General features: G+C 45.1%; 1 protein-coding gene across 1 annotated transcript in view; it reads right to left on the bottom strand.

Annotated features, from left to right (window-relative positions):
* IGSF5 (immunoglobulin superfamily member 5) overlaps positions 1-22,319 on the bottom strand; it is a 28,447-nt gene extending 6,128 nt beyond the window's left edge. Inside the window, exons 1-8 of the mRNA XM_008635312.2 lie at positions 22,103-22,319; positions 20,017-20,218; positions 14,196-14,516; positions 13,181-13,489; positions 8,969-9,097; positions 8,459-8,483; positions 4,893-5,005; positions 3,634-3,710 (exon numbers count right to left, since the gene is read on the bottom strand). Coding sequence (XP_008633534.1) covers positions 3,634-3,710; positions 4,893-5,005; positions 8,459-8,483; positions 8,969-9,097; positions 13,181-13,489; positions 14,196-14,516; positions 20,017-20,074 — 1,032 coding nt within the window. The 5' untranslated portion in view covers positions 20,075-20,218; positions 22,103-22,319. The remainder of the gene's footprint in view (positions 1-3,633; positions 3,711-4,892; positions 5,006-8,458; positions 8,484-8,968; positions 9,098-13,180; positions 13,490-14,195; positions 14,517-20,016; positions 20,219-22,102) is intronic.
* Positions 22,320-23,418: the final 1,099 nt, after the last annotated feature.

Below are 23,418 nucleotides of genomic sequence, written 5' to 3'. Positions count from 1 at the left end.
CAGGAATGAATCCAGCCCATTGGAAATGAGCATTCACACCCTCTTATGGAATGGGCTCCTGATTTATCAGAGATGTTTATGGCGTATTAAATGGGCTAATTATGAAGCTTGTCTAGGAAATTGTCCAATCCTGCAAGCTGCTCAGTCCTTAGAGTTCCTTCTGTGGGAGCTTGGAAAACGGAGATCCTTGGAGGTGGCACTCAGCACCTGGCAGAACTGGCCCTGTGGCCTTTGTTCAGGCACAGCTGTCTGTGGGGCTGCCCCGAAATCTGCAAAACCCTGGGCAGGGGATCCCCCTCCCTGTGCTTGGGTTTTGGAAGGAGCACTGTGGGTCAGGGAATGAGGAACTGTTCCCTGAGTAGGACGTTGCTCCCTAAAACCCATTTTTCTGGCAGCTCAGCCCCGGTACTGGGAGCAAGGATCACACTTCTCCCATCTCTGACAAGAACTACATTTGCAATTAAACAGAAACCTGCACCTCTGCTCTCAATTGACCTTTTCTCAGTTAATATAATCACAATGAAGACCTTCCAGCACCTCTGACTGATGCTCCTGGCCTCCTCTCCCAGTAGCTGGTAATTTTTCCCTCAGCTCAATAATTTACTTCGTTACTCATCATTTTTTAAATGTCTTGTGCACACCTTTGATTTTCCTCCTTTCTTCTTTGCCAAACCTTTTGTTGAGGTTGTGAATTGATCAGTGCAGTTACTGGGCAGCATTTATCTTCTGTGGACACTCCGCATTAGTTTCTGATTCAAAGAGTTTGAATGGCCAAAAGCTGAGCTCAGTGTTTTCCTGTTGTCACCCTTTACAACAACACACACCAGGGATTTCAGGTTTGTACCCAGCTGGGTCCATGGGTAACAAATCCTGAGGAAGCAAAGCCTGTGATATGAAGTCTCCCTCAATCTCCCAAATTCTTTAAAATTGTAACTTTTTTACATATGGGACAGAAGGGATCAAATTTGAAGCCATTACCCTCAGAGACACGGGAATAGATAAGGTTTTAGGTCTTCAATCTGCAGTTTTTCTACCAGTAGATGCACTTCTTGCTCCTCAGGGAGGACTTGGATTTTCCTTCCTTCTTCTTGACCTCTAAAAAAGCACTGCAAGGACTTTTGCTCACATTTCCTGATTATCCAGGGAGAAAGAAGCAATTTTCTGGAGTCCACCCCTTCATGACCTCCATCCTTCACTATGGAAAAAAATTCTCAGGATAACTTCTTTTCCTCCTGGGTTTTTTTTACCCCCTATTTCTCACTATAAAGTCCTGAAGAATAAAGATGAAAAGTCTTTGGGAATGTTTCCCATATTCAGGCAGGGAAAGCCAACTGAGAAACACAACTTTCTGGGCTTAGAAGCTGCAGTGGCAGGAAGGCAGGTGGTTTCTGAGGAAATTGTTTGATTCAGCACTAACCTGCAAACATCTAAAGGAGTTAACATCTGATTTCTCCTACTTGACAAGAAATATAATGAGAGAGCACTACAATGCTTATTAGGCAATATATTGGCATCAGTGGTGATTAAACTTTATTAGAATATATCCAGGGACACCTTTAGTGAAAAAAACTTGTATTATGCAGCTAACAGGGAAGGTTATGAATGTAAAAGGAAAACGCTTTTTGTCTGGGAAATCTTTTACTGTGTTTGAATATATTGCCATAAAATTAAATCATGGATTGCAAATCCACCATTTAAGGTAAAACTTCAGCAGCCTTTGATCAGTTCCTGCATACACAAGACGTGGCCATCACAATACACTGAGAAGCCCTGTTCAAACAGAAGTTTGTCTTCACCAAGCCGTTTTTAGATTGCTGAATATTCTTCCATGTCGTGGTTTAGCACAGCTTGGTTTTTAGTTAAGGAGAAATGTGAACTAAACCACTACACTCTAACATAGGGAGAATAGCTCTAAATCATTTTTACCTCTAGATTCTCTCTTTGTATTTTCCAAGAATGTGTGTGCAGCTACTGATGCAGGTAGAAGCCACTGTAACTGAGTTTTTATATTGTCCAGGGACAACTGGTTTAAAAACATAACTATTTCAATTTTATGCTGCGTGCCTGTGATGGATTCAGTGTTTCCCTGGCCACTTGAACTCCTAGGCCATCTAACCCAGGGTTTCATGTGGAGGGCTGCACCTTTCATGTCTCAGTTTGAATCAGGGCAGCGAACAGAGTCTCCTGATGGTCCCCACTCAAAACTTTACTGTTCTCACAGTGGATGGAGCTGCCTGAGAACATCCAAATTCGATGCCTTTCAGATGTCACTAAATGGCTTAATGCTACCCCAAACATCAGTGCCCATGAACCATCAATGAGCACCCAGTCACCAGGAAATGGCCAAATGAATCCCAGGATCACCAAATCCCAGAATCACCGAATCCCAGAGTCATCAAGGTTGGCAAAGACCTTCAAGATCATCCAGTCCCATCATCACCCCAACATCACCATCATCACCCCTAAACCACATCCCCAAGTGCCACATGCAGATGCCTCCTGGAGTCAATATCCTGCCCTGAAATGTGTCCTGATTGTCCTCTCCTGATTGTCAGAGCAGACAGCATGTGCCACGTGCCTTGTGCATGGAAGCACAGCCAGTGCCCCACAATCCTGTTCACAAGCATTCCAAACACTGTCTGAAAGTTGCTTGGGGTTATAGATCCATGCTGAAGCCTCCACTGGTTTGTGCAGACTTTTCAGCTTTGCTTGAACTGTATTTTGTTTGACAAGTAACTAAAGTCAACCATCATAACTACCAGGCACAAATGCATCAGTGTCACTGCTCTTATTTTTTACGGGTATTACGTGATCCTTGTTTTAATTGCTGATTGAGTGCTCCCTAAATCTCATTGTGTGCCAAAAGAAGTTGACACACTCTGCTATGATTTATGTGCAATGTCATCCCCAAGACAGATTTCTGCACTGTACATGTTGAAGCAGCTCTTCAGCAATAAATGAGTTATCACTGTGTTGAGGAGTGAACTCAGTACCACATCACTGCCACCTTCTCAAGAGAATATTGGCAAAAACCTTCCTGAGGTGCTAAATGGATTTTACAAAAATATGGCATAAATTAAGATTCACATTCCTCTTGGGCTGGAAGCTAAGAGAGAGCAGCACCAGCCTTCAAAACAAGGCCACTGAGAATGGAACCAGTGGAGGAATAAACACTGAGCTCTTCTTTTTACATTTTAGCCACAAGGAAAAGGGGCAAAGCTCGGGGGGCACTGGGTGTTGGGTGTGTGCTTTCCCTCCCAGCTCTTACTGCTGAGATACCAAAGGTTTCAAGGTCAATGTAAAGTTCCTGATTGAAGCAACTTCTTCAATATTGGAAAATACAGTCAAAAAATGATCCAGAGAAAATGCACATTTATTTACTCTCTCTACACTAGATTTTGCTTGCAAAGGAACCTCAAACCTTCACAATGCCTCCATCTTATATCCACATCTCCTTCAGTCTGAAGGAAAATACAGTCAAGAATGCTGACGGGACATTCCACTTACCTAATTGCAGCTCTAATTGACTTCTAATTATCTACTTCCACCCAAAATCTATGTTTGGCTATAGCACAATACATACTGTATTGTAAAAACCAAAAAAGGTCAAGATATTCAAGATATCAGCATTACCTTTGGCACAGAACTGATGTACAGATTGTCATCGGGGCCAGCAAACTTTGAAAACATTGGGGGAAGAGATGCAAGTCCTGCAACAAGAATATAAAAGATTACTGATATTCAGTGTCCACCATGGCATGAACCACAAGGCATTCAGGAATGGCTAAGCAGGATTTAATATTGTGAGCCAAACCATGGCTAATTTTTTGGGCTAACATGGCCAGGTTTTTTTATTGAGGGAGTTTGCAGGGGTGGCTTCTGTGAGATGACACCAGAAGCTGCCCCCACGTCAGACAGAGCCAGTTCCAGGTGGCTCCAGGAGGGTCCTGCCTGAGCTGTGACTGTGGTGGCTCCTCTGCCATAATGTATTTAAAGAAAGGTAAAAAGCACAGCAGGACCTGGGAAAGAGGAGTGAGAAAGTATGAGGGAAACAGTCCTGGAGACACCCAGGTCAGCAGAGAAGGGAGGTGACCATCCAAGGCCAACCCAGAACACAAACAAATATGAAACAAGCAATCTAGGACTCTGCAGAATCAATTTGTCCAGGTTCACTTAATTTTCCTTTTATTTTTTTATAACTCCTTCATTTTATAATGCCACATACTCTGGAAATCTTTCCCCTGTGCTTATTTCTTCACCACTTGTATGTCAGAGAGGAAAGTATGTGTGCCTGGATTATAGACTCTGCACAATAATTTGATGTCATTAAGTGTTTGATTAAATGTTTTGAGAATAATGTGGTTATAAATGCAAGTGGTGAGTAACGATTTGGTGGAGATTTACATTTGCTTTTGAAGAGTCTTTGTGCTTAAGGACAAGAATTTATAATGCCTTAGTAATTTATCAGTAAAATAATAGTTCACTAACTGCCTTTATTCTTTCCCTTTGGTTTTTTTGTTGCTTCTTTTTTTGTTGGTAGTGGTGATTTTCTTTTGTTTTCACAGACCAACTGCAAAATATTGCCTAAATTGCTGCTTGTATGAAAATCCAGTCCTCCTACATCTGGCCCCAGAAGACAATTGGAAAAACAAAGGCATTTTAAAAAACAAACCCAGGACTAAATCTAAATTCAATTGCAAGGAACTTGGATGGTTTTTCAATATTTTCGGGGGATTTTCCTCTAAAAAATCAAAAATGTTTTGGAGAGGTCCAGGTCAAGCACAAGTCCTTCACTAAATATTGTGAAACCTCATAATTTTAATTGCCTGTTGTCCAAAAGGCCCATGTTGAGAAGCAATTTGACAACATGTGATTCACCAGCTTAGACTCACTTGGGCTTTGTTCTGTGTTCCACAATTCCTCTGGAATGTATCCCAGATTTTCACTGCCACTCCTCTGCCCGTTTTCCACATCGCCATCTTTTTTCTTCTCAGCTGAAACTTTTCTAGAAAACAAAAAGGTGCCATTACAAGTTCACCATGCTGGGAGAACTCTCGCCTAGCAGACTACAGAGAAAAAAGTGCATGTCTTACTTCCCAAAATAATAGGTGCAAAACATATCTGGACCTCCCAAGCAATTAGCTGGCACAAATCTTGTTCCATCTAAGTATTGTCCATGGAATTCTGTTTGGAAAGTTTCCATCAGCTGCAGTATCAGAAAGCACAAAAATAAAGCAACCTTCAAAGAGTGAGGACTCTCTTCCAGATCACAGGTTTTGTAGAAAGTTAATTTTGATCTCTGATTCTGAATTGCAGGATATTTAGGGGCCCGATAATGGAACACCAACCAGGTCACTTATGACAGCTCATCATTTTGGTGCCCAGTTGCAAAAACAGAGCATGTCCTCTCACATCCCCCCAGCCAGCTCCCAAGTGATTTGTCTGTACACTCCAGAATTAATCTTTCACTCTGAAATTCACTTTACCCATGAGAGAAATTCCTCGGTTAAAGTTACACATCTCTGAATTTGCAGAGTGGTGCCCTCACAGCTGCACAGGGAGAGAATGGTGTTTTTTACCCAAAACTCTGATGTTAGAAGAGATGCTACTCTTGATCTCTTGCTCTCTGGGCCCCTCTCCAGGATAGTCCCAGGTCCACCTCTGCCTAGATTTGAGGTGTGGCAAGAACAAATCGACTGTGGCAAACCAGGAATTTTCAGTGGGAAGGGGTGTTAGTGATGTTTGTAGAAACTGCTGCGTGTCCTTGTACAAACGTTGTAGTGAGGGTCGGGCTCTGCTGCCAGGGAACAGGGACAGGAGGAGAGGGAACGGCCTCAGGCTGGGCCAGGGCAGGCTCAGGGTGGACAGCAGCAAGAATTTCCCCATGGAAAGGGAGCTCAGGCCTTGGAAAGAGCTGCCCAGGGAGGTTTGGAGTGCCCATCCCTGGAGGTGTCCCAGGAAGGGCTGGAGGTGGCACTCAGTGCTCTGGGCTGGGGACAAGGTGGGCATCGGGCACAGCTGGGACTGGATGGGCTGGGAGGGCTTTTCCAGCCTCAGGGATTCCATGATTCTGTAATTCTACTTTTTTTATGTTTAGTAGGAACCACTTTGCAGGCCCACAGAGCATCAGAGGGGCGTTACTAATGCACACACAAATCTGGTGAGCCAGTCATCAACTATGGGGCTTTTTTAGGAGACAAACAGGTTAGATACCACTAAGAAACCTGCCATGGTTGCTAGAAGACAAAAGCAATTGTTTGGGGCTACCACCCCCACATGTTACATGACACTGTGCAGCCTCTTTTATCTGATCCTTAGATCCCAACAAACTCAGTAGAATAGCCAAATAAAAAGCAGCTACAAAAAAAAGAAAGGTGTGGGAGGTATAGGAAGATAGCCAGCCAAGTTAAAAATAAAGGTGGGAAATAAACCAGTGTATGTTTGGTCTCACTACTTCTTTGCTACTACAGCAATGCAGCTTCCAAAATCTGGACAAGCATCGCTCTTTTTACTGCAGGGAGGTTCCCCCCAAGGAAAAAAACACAAAGCCTACAAAATCTGTGATTGTTAATAATCCTTGTGAGTTCAGGGCCATTGTTCAGACATGCTGAAACTTTGCAAAGCTGTCAGCACTGAGTCTCCGAGTCCAAACTGAGCATCAGAGACTGACCTTATCCCAGTTTTCTTAACTTAAAGTGTAGGCAAGGTTTGTAAAGTCAGTGAGACAGCTCATGTTTAAAGTTAATGGAGAAATAGTAACTGTATTGTACTGAGAGCTAAAAACATGCATTCTGCCATGAAGGTAGAATTGTATCTGCCCACACCAGATGCAAAAGCATAGAGGGAAAGTAAAGTTATGCCCTATTGTCAACCTACTCAGGTTGTCTGAAAGAAAGCACTGCAGATCCACAACAGCAAGGCAGGGATTGGGAAGGACATGGACCTGAATGTTCCAGACCCCACTGCTGGGCAGGTCCTTCCCTGCATTTCAGCTGTTTTTTCCTTAGTAGGGTTGATCTTTGTGGAAGTTTTTGGGATTCTGAACCAAGTCAGAATCCAAGCAATCCCTGCTGATTTAGTCCTGCCCTATTTATACAGCTGCATTTGGCAAAATGATGACTTTAGCCCCACAAAGTAAGAAATCACACAGAAGTTTACATGTATGGCATGGCATAATAAGCATCATTTCCTTAGGAGAAAACAGAGGGTATCTAATTTCCTTATTTTGTTTCCTATCAATAAAGTGCTCTACAAATGGAAATCTGTCAACAGACCTCCACAAACTTTCCCCACAAGAGGCTGCTAATGAAACTGGGAGTTACTGATGTGCCAGGCAACGGGCTGGAACATTTTGTAAAGTCATTAAGGGACGGGGAGTTAAAAGCCCCACAAGCGTAGGCAGAGGATGAATTTACAATGCTGCCCAAGTATAAATAATAATATAAATAACCCCACTGCCATGGCTGTCACAGCCACACAGGTGCTGATAAAAAGGATCTTAATGCCAAGAGCCACCCGTTACTGATTTCTAAAGTTTTCCAGCTCAGTGCAATCATGGTCCAATGGCTTTGTACTGAAACAAATCCGACAATCACTGGAGGAGGTGCTGATACCCATAAACGGAGCAGCTTTATTAATTTTTTATAGAATTATATAATAGCTTGGGTTGGAAGAAACCTTAAAGGTCACCTCGCTCCAAGCCCCTGCTGTGGGCAGGGACACCTTCCACTACCCCAGGATGCTCCAAGCCCCAGTGTCCAGCCTGGGGCTTGGACAGAGAGTCCACAACCTCTCTGGGCAACCTGTGCCAGTGCCTCACCAGCCTCGCAGTCAAGAACTTCTTCTTAATATCTAATCTAAACCTGCACTCTAAACCCCCTTTTTACCGGTTTATCCAGCCTTAAAAGAGCCGCGGAGCCGGTGGGATTTGCCTGCCCCGCTCCGGGGCTCCGCCGCTGCCAGAGCCAGCCGCGCTGCCGGTCTGGCAGTGACACCCTGTGGCGGCGGCGGCAATCGCCCGGCGGGCTCTGGTCGCCAGCCATCCTCCTCTGCCTTCCCCGGGACACCTGGGGGCACAGCCAGCTCCGAGAGATTCGCTCTGTCTTTTAGGTTTAACAGAGCGTCTGCTCAATTTGTCACCTCTGCGCTGGATCCATCAGCCAGGCGGCGCTTTGGGGTTTTGATGGGGCTTTGATGGGGTTTTCACCACTGCGGGATCAGAGTTCGCAGGCTGCTGCGAGCTCTGGCGCTCGCCTTTCATCCCTAAGGTCAGTCCCCTCCCCTGGATGCTGTCCCCCATCCCTCTGCTGTCCCCACAAGCTCACACAGCCCGACAGCACCGGGAGTTCTGGGATGATGGATGCCAGGACAAGGACACTGGCACGAACCTTTTGCCACCCTGCAGCAGCCTCAAAAAGTCCACTGAACACAAAAAGTTTTCCCACATCATCTGACTTACCTTATTTCATTTTGGTAAGTAGACTCTGAAAAAGAAAAGGAAAAAAAAAAGTGTTTAAAATGCAGGAAACTAAAATACAAAACTTCTGTAAGTTCTCTAAGAGCATGCCCTGAGTTCCAGCTACCCCAGGAGCATCTCTCCACCCCGTTTACAAAATTGGGCAGCCCTGTAGAGGAGCTTACATGGAAACTGGAATGAGGCACACAGCACTGAAAATATTCTTTAATAAAGACCCTTTAAATGTCTTTAAAAGTGAATGTACTCCCAAAAAACATGATCCCCTGGTGGTTAATGTGAAGGGCTGACACTGATTGCTCCGGAATCAATTTATGAGAGAAGCAGGATGGAGAAATTAAGGAGCATCTTAAACAGGTCATAGTTAAGAGCAGGATCTGCCTGTTCACTCTTCTGCTTGCAGGTCTTTACATAGCACCAGAGCTGACACAAGTAGATTTATGTCTAACCAAAGATATTTTTTAATGTATAGACCAACTGTGAAGGTCCACTCACCTCTCCTCTTTAGGCAGCAGCGCACAGCGACCACAATAATAACGATCAGGAGAACAATACCAAGAAATGAAAGCACAACTGCAACTACAATAACCCAGGTGCTCCTGTTGTCTTCACTGTAATCATTTTCTGTTAAATCAAATGGAGAAACATTGGACTATCAGAGCCTCAAAACATCCTTTCCAGAATATTTACCTTTTCTGTGAGATGCTATTAAGTGCTTGGTGAATATTTAACAAGGAGTCTGTGTTTTCCAAATGACAGACTCTGTATTTATGGATGGCACCCAAGAACTTAAAATATTCCCGAATTCAAATCCTTTACTGCAGTTGTAACTTTTCCCACTGCTACTTCTCCTTCGAAAAACACAGGGTTGCAATCTTGTAGCTTTATTTTATAATTACACCAGGCCCCCCAGAGTCCTTTGGAGACACTTGGGGAGAGGTGTTAAGATTCAATTTAGGTGTCCATACTGCAGATATTGAGTGTCTTGCCTGGCTGCTCTTGTCCGTGGAGAGAAAATAGGTATTTTGGGCTACAATTAATTTGACCAAATGTGTATTTGTCCCTTTCAATAAGCTGAACTGATCTGAAAAAATGTCCATTTCTCCCCACAAACCAGAGTTGTAAGTGATTAGTAAACTTGGTGATCTCTAGCCTGGAAATATGATTTTCTAATCAACTCTGTCTTGGGATTTCCCTCAATGATTTCAACAAGTGTTTGATTTTGGGATGTGCTTGGGGGGACACCTGTTCCCCATTTAAGAGCCCCAAAGAGCAAAACCTGTGAGTTTTGCTGACTGAGCTACTGACCCATCTTCTCTACAGCATTCTCACATTTAACTTATTCCTTCATCTTTGCTGTAGTCTACAGGGTTAAATAAGGGGATTTAAGGATGATTCAGTGTCTTGCTGAAATCAGTTGCTATGACCAAACAGGGCTCCCACGTGCAACGAATTTTAAAAATATCTTGCATTTAGAATTATAGAATCATGGAATGATTTGGGTTGGAAGGGACCTCAAAGATCACTCAGTTCCAGCCCCTGCCATGGGCAGGGACACCTCCCACTCTCCCAGGTTGATCCAAACCCTGTCCAGCCTGGCACTTCCAGGGATGGGTAATATTTCTCAGGCAGCTGGATGTACAAGGAAGATGTCAGTTCTGATTTCCACGTCATCCTGCCCCTTGGTTTGACCAAATATTCCAGAAGCACCTCCACTTTGGCTACCCCTTGGAAAGCAGCCCCAAAACACTTTTGGCAGTTGTTTAGAAACAATCTTCCAACCCAAATTACAGGTGTGAGTCACATCCAAATTTGGCACAGCTCTGTCCCATGGGCTTATGCATGTCTTTTCCTCATTAGAGGTCCCAATTAACAACTCCATGGCCACACTTGGCTCGCAGCCTCTGGGAAAGGTACAACAGGAGGGAGGGTGACTGGGAGCTGCTCAAGGTCGGGGCAATTCCCCTGACATGGGAACCAGCTTTACCTATGGCAGGCAATAAACTAAATCCTTTCTATCTACAAATTTTCCTGGGTGTGTGTTTGGGGTTTGGAGGTTTCAGACTGCAAAGATTCAGTACCAGAGCCTCCTACAAAGCTTGAACCTCTGCCAGGAATCTGCATTCTCCAAAGCTCAGGTCATTATCCTTAAGGAATTTGTTCCAGTCTTCTCTAATCCTAATGCTCAATCAGCATGTTTAGAATGTCTTCTATTAGGAAAAAAAAAGCACTCAGTAACCCAAAAAAGCAGAAAATCCTGTAGGCTGGCATCAACTGATGATAAACTTGTTCCTAGTATTTCTATCTAGAAGTACTGCAACACGTATCTACATTTTAGCGTATTTTGTTCCATTGAGATGCCACAGGGATTTCAAGATGACTAAAATATGAAAGACAGCTAAATAGCTAGAGCGGAAAGCTTAACCCTAATGAGAAGGGAGGAGTTAAACACACCTGCACCGGCCCATTCCTGCAGGCTGGCTGCCACACCAAGGTATTTCACTCCCTGTCAGGGTCAGGTTATGTGCCAAGAGATTTATGGAGCTGAAGGACAGGGTACAACACAAACATTTCCCAGCACTTCAGCTTTTTAGTGTCTGCAGTTTTGGAGGATGCAGAACGAAACTGGAGCTGGTGTGGATGAGGAGCTGCCAGGTGAACACACAAGCAGGGCTGCAAGGGAGGGGCACTAAATCCAAACCAAGTTACATGAAGTGGACAGAGCCACTTCCTCATTCCACAGGGCCCATCCTCTGCTGCTATCCCGACCTCTGGCTCCTCCCAAAGTTTTCTAAACATTTACTTTGACAAAGTGTCTGCAGAAAAGGGGATTTTCCCTGGCAGGTGCTGGTGACCAGTGAGGAACGAGAGACTCGAAAAACCTGCATGTGGCTTCTTGGACACTTTGGAGCTTTCTGGCAGAGTTCAAAAGCAAAGGAAGTCTAGGCTTGTGGGAGACTCTCTGTCCTCATCTTCTGTAGGTGAAAAGCCACAGGAATTCAACACCAAAGCCAAAGATGGCTTGGACCCAGCTAAGGGACTCCACCATGGATCCCATTCCCCAGTCACAGCTCTGTGAGTGCATCTCCTGGGATAACTCTGCAGGAGTTCCCAAATTTCGGACTCAGCCAAACACCACTGGGGGCGAGGTAACTCTGCAGGAAGAGCAAGTGACATAAAAATGCATCACTTTTTAAGGAAAGACTGACCCAGAGGGGCAGGAAGGTCGGACACTCCCTCACTAGGAGCTGGCTGGTTTGAGAGGGCTCAGATTTTTGGTAGTTGTTGTATTGCTTGAGAGGAACAAGGAGGAATCTGATTCCCCAAGCTTTTAAGTGAAGGGGGAAAATGACATTGCAGTAGTTTTGGGAAGGATTTTTTTACATGTTTGAAGCTGTTGTGTTCTTTGCCGACAGCCAACTAAGGCTGAGCCTGTATATGAAAATGGGGACAGCTCTGAGATTTTGAGTGTGATATATACATTATATACCTTCCTCTGTCGTGAATGCCATGCTTTTATTTCATTCTGATCATTTAAAGACTTCAGATTCTGCTATCCTGCCAAATTTTGAGTGCCTGCTGCTGCTGCACAATGGTATTTCCAAAGAGAAATGAATGATGGTCCTATACAATCACTAATTATACACTAATAGTGCTTCATGACATCTGTTTTTCTCCTCTTCTGATTTGCAGTGAGTAGCTATGGAAACACCACAAATGAGTAGGCAGGGGAATTTATTAATTTCCTCAGGATAGTCCTATTTTGCTTAGTCAGTAATTAAGATCAATGTGACTACAAAAGGCCGTATTAGGAGTGGTAAAATGACCTTTTCCAACTGCATTACCAAGCAAGCACTTCTGAAAAAGGCCTGCTAATAATAATTCATACTGAAAACAAAGGGCACAGCTACTCAATCTCCTCAGTTGTTTATGTGTCAAAATGTCTACCAAACCCCTCATTGATACCCTGTAAGGATGTTTTGTATGGGCCATGTTCACCCGTTGCAGAAGGAGAATCAGTTCATCAAGAGAAGCTGTCAGCATGATTACAACCTTGGTGAAAATATTTAGAGTTCTCAAAGGCCTTGCTAACTGCTCTGGAGAGATTTGCACGAAATCCAGGCTTGGATTGAAGCAACTTTGAATTTCCTTAAGTAAAAGTCAGTAAAAAGCAACCTAATACACTGCTCAAAAAATTCCATATCTGTTAGTACAGAAATTATTCCTGTGTGCAGGAACTGAGAGGGTTTTTTCCCCAAGTCAGGGTAAAACTGGTATTGGATATTATGGAGAACAATTTCACATGAGGGTTTGGCTTTGTACGAAATTAAGTTAATATGGCAGGCATGGTCTGATCAAGGATATTTAAGATCCAAATTCCTTAGGTGTTTTCTTGGTCAAGGAGCACAGGCTGGTTTCCTAGCAGGGAATCCCCAGGAGTCAGAGGCAGATTATTTGTCAGAGGCTTTGTTTGTTTTACTCAGTCCTCCACTGGGCTTCATGGTTCATTAGACTGGTACCAGCGCATTTAACCCTACCTATACATCAGGCTGTGACTCCTGGCTCTGAATTCCACCTGTGCACACCCCAGAGGATTTCATTTGCAAATAAAAGACTTTTTAAAACAAAACAAACCGGACCAAAAGGCGCAGCTCTGAGTACAGGCGGTACAGTACGGGAAAAGTACAACAACAAACATTCACTTACCCGCAGCAGAGTTGTCAAAAATAAGAGTTACAGTTGCATTCTGAGGGCTGGGGAGTGCTTCTATGTCAGCTAAACAAGTCAAAACCTCAGTGTCCGTCGGAGTCAGAGTTAAGGTGCTCAGGGCATTGTGGAGGCCATTAGATCCTGGACTTTGCTGGTTAACATAGCTCGACTTATCAAGGAAAGAGTCATTTGTCATCCAGGTAATGTCTGGAGCCGGAGCCCATCCTAAGGCTTCACAAACAACCTCAATTGTTTGGTTCTCTTTTACTGTTAAGGTGCTATTTTTGATGAGTAAAGATCCATTAACTGTGGGAGGGAAAAGATGTTTTTGTTCCTTCAGAATGTTTCTTGGCATTGCTTTCCTGCTGGTAGCTTTAAATCTTATCTTGCTACCCAGAAACAGCTATGCCTTGAGATATGGAGTGGAAAACAACCATTATTAACACAGATACACCACACGCATGATGGAAGCGTGCAGTCATTTCAACTGCATGGGCCCATTACCCAATATGTCTAAAGCACAAGTCTCAACTTTCAGTACCTTTCCAATAAAAAGCAGGAAATTGTACTTTTTAGCCATCTTGATGTATTTCCAGCTGAAGGAAATATGAAACATGAACATGATGAAAGAACAGTGTTTCTCTCTAAGTTTTAAATATGCTCAGGTCATAAGAAAAGGTTTACAGGTAGGTGATGAGATGTTACCACTGCACCAAGCACCTCCTTGACAAATGGGTAGTGCCTGGTGGTGAGATCCTGCTTACCTGGCTGGAGTCTGATAAGGAATAAGAGATGAAACAGGAAAAAACAGGGGCAGTTATAACCTTTGTTATTGGCACTCTGAGTGTGACTAAAATCTGCTTGGACAGGAAAATTAAGATGAGGAGGGCAGGAGGCAAAGCATGGTAAAAGAGAGCATGTATTCCTTCCCAGGGATAATTTGAGCAATTCCTCAGAGGATTCCTTTAAGTGTAGCACAATAAAACAGCTTTTTGTTGGTGGCTATACACACCTTGAACAGAAAGAAAAGCAAAGTTGTTCTCGCTGGGTTGCTGGATGCTGCACTCAATCCTCCCAGAGTCACTCAGCTGCGTGTTGTGGATGATCAGCTCTGAGGTGAACTCGTTGCCAGTGGTGTAGTTGTGGGAGGTGAAGCGGTCAGTGGTTTCAACGGAGCCCTGGGAGTTGATGACAGTGAGGACAGGGCTGCCCTTGGACAGCCAGATGAGGACTTTCCACCCTGCAGACACCGTGCAGTTGAACCGGGCCTCTGAGCCAGCCAGGACTGTGGCATTGTCAGGGCCTTTTGTGATGGAGTAACAAAAGCCCAGACCTGCAAGGGAACAAAAATCAGTCCATAAACACATATACACCACCAACAGAGGTGGTTGTGTAGTGTAAAACATCTTAACCAGTTCAGAGATGGAGATGTGAAATCTCATCTTTCAGATCCTGCTTAGATCAAGTGGTTTTTTCTTTAAAAATGCCTTTAATTATCTCATCTCTCCTTCTCCCACTCCAAAATCACCTGTTTCTCTTCAGTAATTCACTGACTACCATTCTGCTGGCAGAAAAAAATTCCACTTTTAAATAGGAAAATACACGAGTTGCTTAGACTTTAAATAATTAAAGGAGTGTGTAACTGGTCCCTTTTCCATATCTTGGATTGCCACTGATTTTTTACAGCCCCATCACTTATCCTTCTGTGCTCTTTCCCCTATTCCTCAATCATTCATCACATACATTGTGATGTATTTCTTCTAAAGCCTTTATCAGGCTTTCTGTTAACTAGAGGTGCTGTAACTCCTTAGTTTTCATTCCTTGAAAGGTAGTATGAATTTTGGCTAATATTTTTCAGAGCTGACAGCTCCTAACAAAGTCATTCTGGTTTTTTTTCCTCCTCCTGGACCCAGGGCCTCCCATTGCCAACTCCACCAATTGCACAGGGCCTCATCCAGGAATATTTTGAGTCCAAGGATGGACATTTCACTCTCTGCAGACCAAGCAGTCCTGACAGGAGGATCAGCCTCACCAGTGAGCTTGTCACGACTTCCTAGGGAACATTCCTGAGAAGCTGGTCAACATTTATTCATCAATGCAGGAGGCCAACAGGACCACTGAGTGATCCCAAACTCTTCTCCCAGAAGGCCTCATTGATGCTGGAGCACTGTCTGGCCAAACATCACAGATACATTATCTGTTGAGTTCATATTCACAGCATTTTGGGACATGATTTCTGAGCAGATCCATTTCACACATGCTGACAGAGCATCAGGACTGCCCCAATGCTTCCAGCTGAACTCTGCATGATGACAGCAATTAGACACCACAGTCCACAGCAGACTAATTAAAACCTCGTGCCTGCAAATCTGGCCTGAGAATAAGTGCTCAATTATGTTCCAGAGAAAGGAAGTCTGAAATGGTCATCGCTGCCTTGCTAAGAGTATTCAGGACAATGAAGTCATTTTTAAAGGTTTCGTTCACACCAAGTTTTTTAGGTAGCTTATTCATTAATGGATTAGCTATAAATTACTGAAAAAGAATATTTTGCTTTCAGTCAGCAGCTGATGTGAGAAAGGAAGGACCTGCTGTATTGTTCACACAACAGGGGTGTTTGATGGTTGTAGAAATGGAACCAGAGCCCAGTCTCAGCGATGACACTGCAACCAGTGCCTCAGTGAATTGCACCCAGGACATAGGGTCTGGAATCTCACTGCTCCATTGTCCAGACCCTTTTGCAGTTCCAGCCCACATTTAACCTGGGCACTCTATATCCAACCAGGTTTGTGCCAGGAATTGTTCTTTAATATAAATAGCTCTTCTCTTTCCTCCCACCTGCTGCAAGCATTTACAGACTTCTTTGTTTTGCAGGATTGTACAAACCTCACTCTCCCTGGTTCTCTGTATGGCTGACTCTGAGTCCTCTCATGTTTACAAAAATCTTCACAAAAATTTTTCACCTCCCTGGGTTATGCTACCTCTGCCATGCACCTCAATCTGCGAAGTATATCTGTGTGTGAGCAACAAAACATTAAATGAAAAGCAAACTTTACCTACTCCGATAATTAATAAAGCCAGATAAGATTAAGTAAACCATATTTCTGTTCAAATTAAAATTTACCCACTCTGCCCCTCTTCATGCAAACTGTTCTTTGTGCACTTGGAATTTATTTCCATGCCTGCACAAACACTTCACTTTTTCAAGGAGCCGTGGTTTGCCAGGACTCTGAATAAATGATGCAACTTTCAGGACAATGCTTGCTGTTAATTAATCATTGAAATTTATCCCTAAACAGGAATAATCAGTGATAATTGGCTCTAAAAATAATTGGCTTCTGCTTTCTTCAGACATTCAGGGCAGTACAGGCAGGTAGGTATGAGTTCATTATTTATCTATGATAATTATCTTTTATCAATCCATAGGTAGGGTAGGATCTACATCTTCCTCCCCCAACCATGTCTGCTGGAGCAATAAATGGTCTTTCCCTGATTGCTGTCCCATAGGGAACAGGTCCCTGAGCCCTGCATTGGGGATCCTTTGGCAGGCAGAAGGAGTGGCACATAACCTTGCCTCCATTTAGATCCCAGCCCCAGCACAACCAATAAAGGAGTTTCATCAGCTTTCTCCACCTGTTGCCTGAATGGTTTTGGTGAGTTCACCTTTGCCTCTTTATCTTCTTGCTTTTATTGTTTATCCTGCACATGGAGTCCTGAACCAACAGCGTGTTCCATTGTCCGAGCCATGCACAAACACTGATAAAGTCACTTGTGTGAGGTCAAAGAGGACATTCAGGGCAGAAATGGGATCTAAACTCAGCTACCAATGCCTTAAGCCACTGCTGGAAGTCCTTTCGCTGGACCTTGCTTCATGCACTGGGGAGAAAATGTTAGTACTGGTTTCATTTACATCCTGCTTCAAAAATACCTTGCAGATGGCTGCTTTTAAGCAAATTAAGGCCTCAGGCTAGATTTTCATTGCACTTTACAGGAATTACGTGTTCAGCTCTTAACAGCTGTTTTAACATCTGCTTCCCCACACACGAGCAGGGAGACATCCCACCCAGGCAAACACCATCCCTGCAGCAGGGAAATGTTGGCTGTCTCCCTGATCACCCCTTGGCTTTTGAAGAACAAAGTGAGGACACCTTCTTTGAGGCACATCACTAATGTCTATGGAGCTGTCACCAGAGGTGAAAATTTCCTTAAATTAAATGCTTATGGTGTCCCAGATGCTCAGTCCCTCCCAGCAGCGTGCAGAGCACAAACCAACTCCTTTATGAGCTGGTGTTTTCCCTCCTCTGCCACACAAATTCACTGTCACACCACTGCAGGCTGTGAAGGAATGAAAACGCATCTTGTGCAGGATGATGCCAGCACTGAGGGAACCTTATTTGCCACAGAGCAGCCCTTGCCCTTCATCAACAATGTTTTTTCTTCCACACTTGAGTTAACTCCAAAGGACCACTCTTCCATGCCGGAGTTTTCAACAACAAGGGCATTGAGATGTGGCTACCTTCTCTTCCTTCCCTCCTGTCCTCTGCTGGCTCTGTCTTTCCTCTTTTGTAAGTGACCTATTTGGATGCAGCACAGAGAAGGACAGCATGGGCTTATCCTTTTGCCATAACGATTCCTCTTCTTTTTTTTCCAGCCTCATTATCGTATTTCAAAATAATCTCCCCCTCTATACCCATACTGCCCTTCCACAAATGCTGTTTTTCATCCTTCAGTTTTTGTATCTAATATCTCTCTTCCTCCCTTGCCCCTATGATCTGTTTGAATTCCTACATCTCTTTCCTTCCAGTCTCTTTGAAATTCTTTTCTCTCTTCACTTTTTCTTTAGTCTCTTCCTTGCCCCACCACTGTGGCCCACTGCTCCAGCCACAGCTCTGCTATGAACTGTTAAACAGACAACAATAAATAAATAAATAAACAGCTCAAGTTTATTTCAAAACCCAACAGCCCTGCAGCTGAGCTTTTTGAAAGCCAAAGTAGGTGAGAGCTTGTCAAAGCCTGCAGAGAGGGACTGGCTTGTTCGCTTATGTTAACAAGATTTTTTAAATGCTTACAGGATGTTTCTGTCAAGTAATACCAGACTCCTGATGCTCAGCAACACTGATTTCCTCCCACCTGCACACAAACCTCTCCACAGCCCCCAGGCGAGTCTTCCTCTCTTCTCTTACTCACTGTTTGACAGCAGTCCCTGGTAGAACTTCCCAGTGCCCAAAAAGAAGAGATCCAGGGGCTTCCTGAGCCAATAATTGCTTCTGCACCTATGGATCTACCCTTTATGATATTTGTTTCTAGGTTTTTTCAGCCTGCTCATAATTTGGGATCCCCCACACCCAGTGACCATGAGCTTTACTATTTGACTACGAGCTCTGAGAAAAGAACAGGCTTTGGCTCGCCTTAAACCTTCAGATACTTTTACTGGTTGCCACGAATTCTTTTTGTTATGAGAAACTGTGAATAATCATTTCACCATTCACTTCCATATAATTGATTATTTTAATACATTTTTACTATTTATTCTTTTTCACAAGCAGGAAAATATCCCAGTCTAATGAAGCCTCCTCATCCTTCCCTCACATGGATGCCCCATCCCTGGAAGTGTTCAAGGCTGGATGGAGCGTTGAGGAACCTGTTCTAGTGAAAGGTTGGAACTGGAAGATTTTTAAAGTCATTTCCAACCCAAACCCTCCTATGATTCTTTGATTCTCTACCTTTGATCAGCTCTGTCACACTTTGTAGCTTGCTCAAACCTAACCTGTCCTTTCTGTAGTGGAAGGGTTAAGAAGACAGCCAATATCCAAGATAAAACCTTTCTGTGGATTTACATAATGCCAGATTTCATTTTACCAGCCTTGCTGAAGACATTAAATGGTGAAATTTTCTCCCTTTTCCAGCAATTTTCTCTCTTTCCAAGACATCTATTCTTTTCCCCGCTAGACATTGCAGTTAAGAGATGCTTTGCATTGAATGCTTTCTCTGCCTTTATTACTTACTCATCTGGCATCACGACATTTTCTGGCAAATCTTCCAAGTCTCTTTTTGGATTTGGCTGCCCTAAGTAATTCTGCACCACTCGCAAAGTCTGCCACCTCACAGCTCCCTCCTCTTCACCAGGTTGTTGAATACCACACATCCCTGTGCAGCTCCACTGGGAACAGCACAGCTCAGAAAACTCAGTGTTTATTCCTGCATTGTGTTTCCTTTCACTGACTGTTAATCCATGACAATACCTTTCCCCTCATCCCACTGCAGCTCGTTCCTGTCAGAGCCTGTTAAAATTCCAGCTAGACTATAATTAAAATAAAAAATCAGCCTCATCTCCATTACCCAGCTAGTCACTTAATATTCACTTTTCCTCTAAAGCTTTGCCACCAAGACACTTTTAATCTGAATTGACTTTGAAACTCAGGCATGTGGAGTGCACATTGGTGGTAAACCAGCAACGTGATAATTTGCACTTACTTCTGGAAGTAAAAAGCAGCTGCTGATATTGAGTTCTCTACAGATGCACTCTCAAAAGCAGTCCCAAACAGGAGGAAGAGAAAAACAAGGAGAGGGAGAAACTGGAAGTGAAAAAGGGCAGCCTCCCCATCTCCTCCCCACCCCACACACTGCTCAGTCCTTCACACTGAAGCACACTTTTAATCATCAGCTCATTCAGGCTTGAAATGCAAACATCCCCCTTTCCAACAGTTCAAATAATCCTACTCTGTGACTGACTGCTCAGTCTGAACTCATCAGCAAAGGCCATTCACACCACATCAAAATTAGTTCCCATATTTTGTCCGTGGTGGCTCATGTCACAGGTTATGAACGTGTCCTACCTGGCAGCGAGGCAGTCAGGATTAGGGGAAGTAAAATGGATTTCTGGAAGCTCTCCATTGGAGCATTCTCTCCTGGTCCCTGAGACAGGAAGCCACCAGTGGTCACTGCATGCTTGAGGAGAAGCTGAAGGACAGAACTTATCGAGAAACTCAGGAATGAGCCGCTGCTTTGGGTCCTGTGACAAGGCTGACTTTGTGTGACCTGTATCGCCAACAAGGGGAAAAGATTGAATGAGGGAGGGCTGGGAAGCAGAGCAGAATCTTTCCTCAAATAACTGTTTCAAAAGACACAGAGGAACTTTCTTCAGCAGAGAAAATTACTCCTGCAGATCTCACATCCCTCAGTCCCTCCTGGCTGTTACAACACTCCTGCTTCAGCACTGACAGGGCCAGGGCAGCTCCAGCTGCATCATTAAAGTTACTTGTGAGCAACTGGCAAAATAATTCTCTGAGCTGCTGCATTTGTGAGGCTGAGAAACATCAAAATCTCCTCCCAGCTCCCCCGACTGAGCCCTCAGAAAGGCTGATAGTGCAAAGAAGGTCCCCACAGTTATTCCTCAGAACGTGAGAGTGCCTTCTATACCCCAAAATAAACCACCAGCAGCTCTCCACCGTGGTCAGAAATAATATACTGGGTGTGAGACACCACCTTACTTCCGTATTTTCTGCTTTTTCAGTGTTTGTGATTCACCTGTGGGATATCATTCTCCTCCCCCTCAAAATATGTGGGAGAGGCTTTGACTGACCTTGGTTTACAAACTCCTCATCTGGGCAACCGAAGCTTGCCTTTATGAAAGGGACCCACGCCAGAAGATGGGGTTTTGTGGCCAGACCATATTTCTTGTCAGGAAAGTGTTTCTTGGTTCCAGGGGTGTTCTTTGTGGCAGCACTGTGCAGTGCATAAAAATTAGTGTCACCACAGAGACACCCTGAGTTTCCTGCTCAGCTGTAGCACCAGGCTGTGCCGGAGCTCCGTTCCCTGCCCGGAATCTGGCAGGCTCAGCCAGCATCTTGGGCCACATTTTCCTGTTTTTCAAGCTTTCAGTTTACCTTGGGAACCTACAGGACAGCCCTGTCACGAATCAATGTTTTAAGCCAAACCTGCGGGATGATTTCTTCACCTGCTCGTTCAAAGGCTGGTTTGGGTCTTCCTAGTGCATTTTGAAAGGTTTGGGGGTTTTTTACCTCCACATTTTACGTATGGAGGAGTCCCCAGCAAGTGGGTGGGGAGGGAGGGTGACTGTGCACAGCCTGGAGGGATTTCTCCTTGCTCTGTCACTGTGACAGCTCTCGGCATATGCATAAACCAGTCAGGATTACAGGAGCAGGTATCATCTGTCATATGAAGTGAAACAGCCCGAGTAGAACACCTGGAAACAAATCCAAAACACAGGGCTGGGTCCCTTTTCCAGGAAGCTGTAACACCAAGCAGGATTTCCAGCCAGCGCAGCAGCCTTCATACCTCCACTTACAAATCCAGCTGCACCCAAAGCAGTCTGAGCTGGGCAAAGTTTTGTATGGTGAAGAATACTGGCTAGAATATTGTGCCAAACCCAGGACAAAAATCAGTAAACAGCTTAGGGTGAAGTAGAGCAAGACAGGAAAGGGAACGATCTATAATATTTTGTTTTACTTTGTTTCAAAATGGACTTTTAAAGGGCCAGGAAACACTATCCGATCCCCAGATGAAACAGGATATTTTGGCCAACGATGAATTAAATACCTGGGGTTTGTTCTGGGCTGCTTTTCCGCTCCTCTGCAGGTGCACAGAGTGACTCATGTTGCCAGTGCTGCTCTGAGCCTGCTCCCTCCCTCATCCACGACACAGGTAGGGGATAATAACAAGGATAATACCACTCTAGAGGAATGGCAGCTGGATCCAGAGAGGGGCTTGGATGCTTTGGGCACCCCACAAAGGACACTGACCCCAAATGCCAGGAAGCAGAATAAGAGATAGAGCCACAAAACGCCCCTGCCACCCCAGGGCAAGCTCCCTGTTGAGGCAGGAGCAGGGACAAGGGTTAAATTATCTTCCAGCCACCAGCTCCGTCTGCTGGGAAGCAAATAAAGGCTGCAGAGGGTTTACCTGGCTCACATCCCTGGTGCTGAGATCCCCCACCGCTTTCCGTCTGACAACAGGTCCGGCTCACTGCCCACGCAGGAGGCTGGAGGTGTTCCAAGCGAGGATCCTGGGCCAGCCCTCACCTGCTGTCCCAAGGAAGCGTCCCTCAGGTGTTGGGGACACCGTCCCTGAGGGCAGGGCGGCCGGTCCGAGCTGCGCCTCGCTGCAGGCCGTGCCCGGCACCGTCCCGTGACACGCAGGGATGGCCTCTCCCTCTCTCCCTCCCTCCGCCCCGTCGCCTGTCAATGTTTAACCGGGCCCCGGGGAGGAAGTGAGGCACGGCCGGTGACACACGGAGAGAGCTTCAGGCCGCCCAGCCCGGCAGCTGCGCCATGCCCGCGCCTCATCCTCGGCAGGGCCGCAGGGCCGGGATGGACACGGGCACGGCAGCAGGAGAGGGCTCTGGGCCTCCGGGTGTGCAACCACCGGAGAGCGCGATGGTGCCTGGAGGAATGTCCCCTGTTACAGTGACACCGAGGAGCGCGATGGTGCCTGGAGGAATGTCCCCTGTTACAGTGACACCGAGGAGCGCGATGGTGCCTGGAGGAATGTCCCCTGTTACAGTGACACCGAGGAGCGCGATGGTGCCTGGAGGAATGTCCCCTGTTACAGTGACACCGAGGAGCGCGATGGTGCCTGGAGGAATGTCCCCTGTTACAGTGACACCGAGGAGCGCGATGGTGCCTGGAGGAATGTCCCCTGTTACAGTGACACCGAGGAGCGCGATGGTGCCTGGAGGAATGTCCCCTGTTACAGTGACACCGAGGAGCGCTTCCCCTGGATGGCTCTATCTTGGTTTACAGAATGTGTTCTGGAGAGGACCTTGGGCTCTGGGGCACACTGATCCCTGGCTACGAAGCTTCTAAAATGTTGAGTCTCTCAGCTTGACAAACAAGTCCAAGAATGTAGGCAAAAAGCACTAGGAGTACAGAAGTTGTAAAAAGGTGTAACGGGTATAAAAGAAAAGGCAAAAATCTTCATGGCATCATTATAATGACACAGGTGGGTATGATGGTGCCAGTGCCCCCGTTACAGTGACACAGGTGAGGGTGATTGTGATGCCATGATGATTTTTTGCCTTTTCTTTTATACCCCTGTTATACCTTTTTTTACAACTTCTGTATTCTCAGTGCTTTTTGCCTACATTCTTGGACTTGTTTGTCAAGCTGAGAGACTCAACATTTTAGAAGCGTCGTATCCAGGGATCAGTGTGCCCCAGAGCCCAAGGTCCTCTCCAGAACACATTCTGTAAACCAAGAGAGAACCATCCAGGGGAAGGT

This window comes from Corvus brachyrhynchos, unplaced genomic scaffold (assembly GCF_000691975.1).
Source record: "Corvus brachyrhynchos isolate BGI_N302 unplaced genomic scaffold, ASM69197v1 scaffold434, whole genome shotgun sequence".
NCBI lineage: Eukaryota > Metazoa > Chordata > Aves > Passeriformes > Corvidae > Corvus > Corvus brachyrhynchos.
This window is presented reverse-complemented; position numbering and strand designations above follow the sequence as displayed.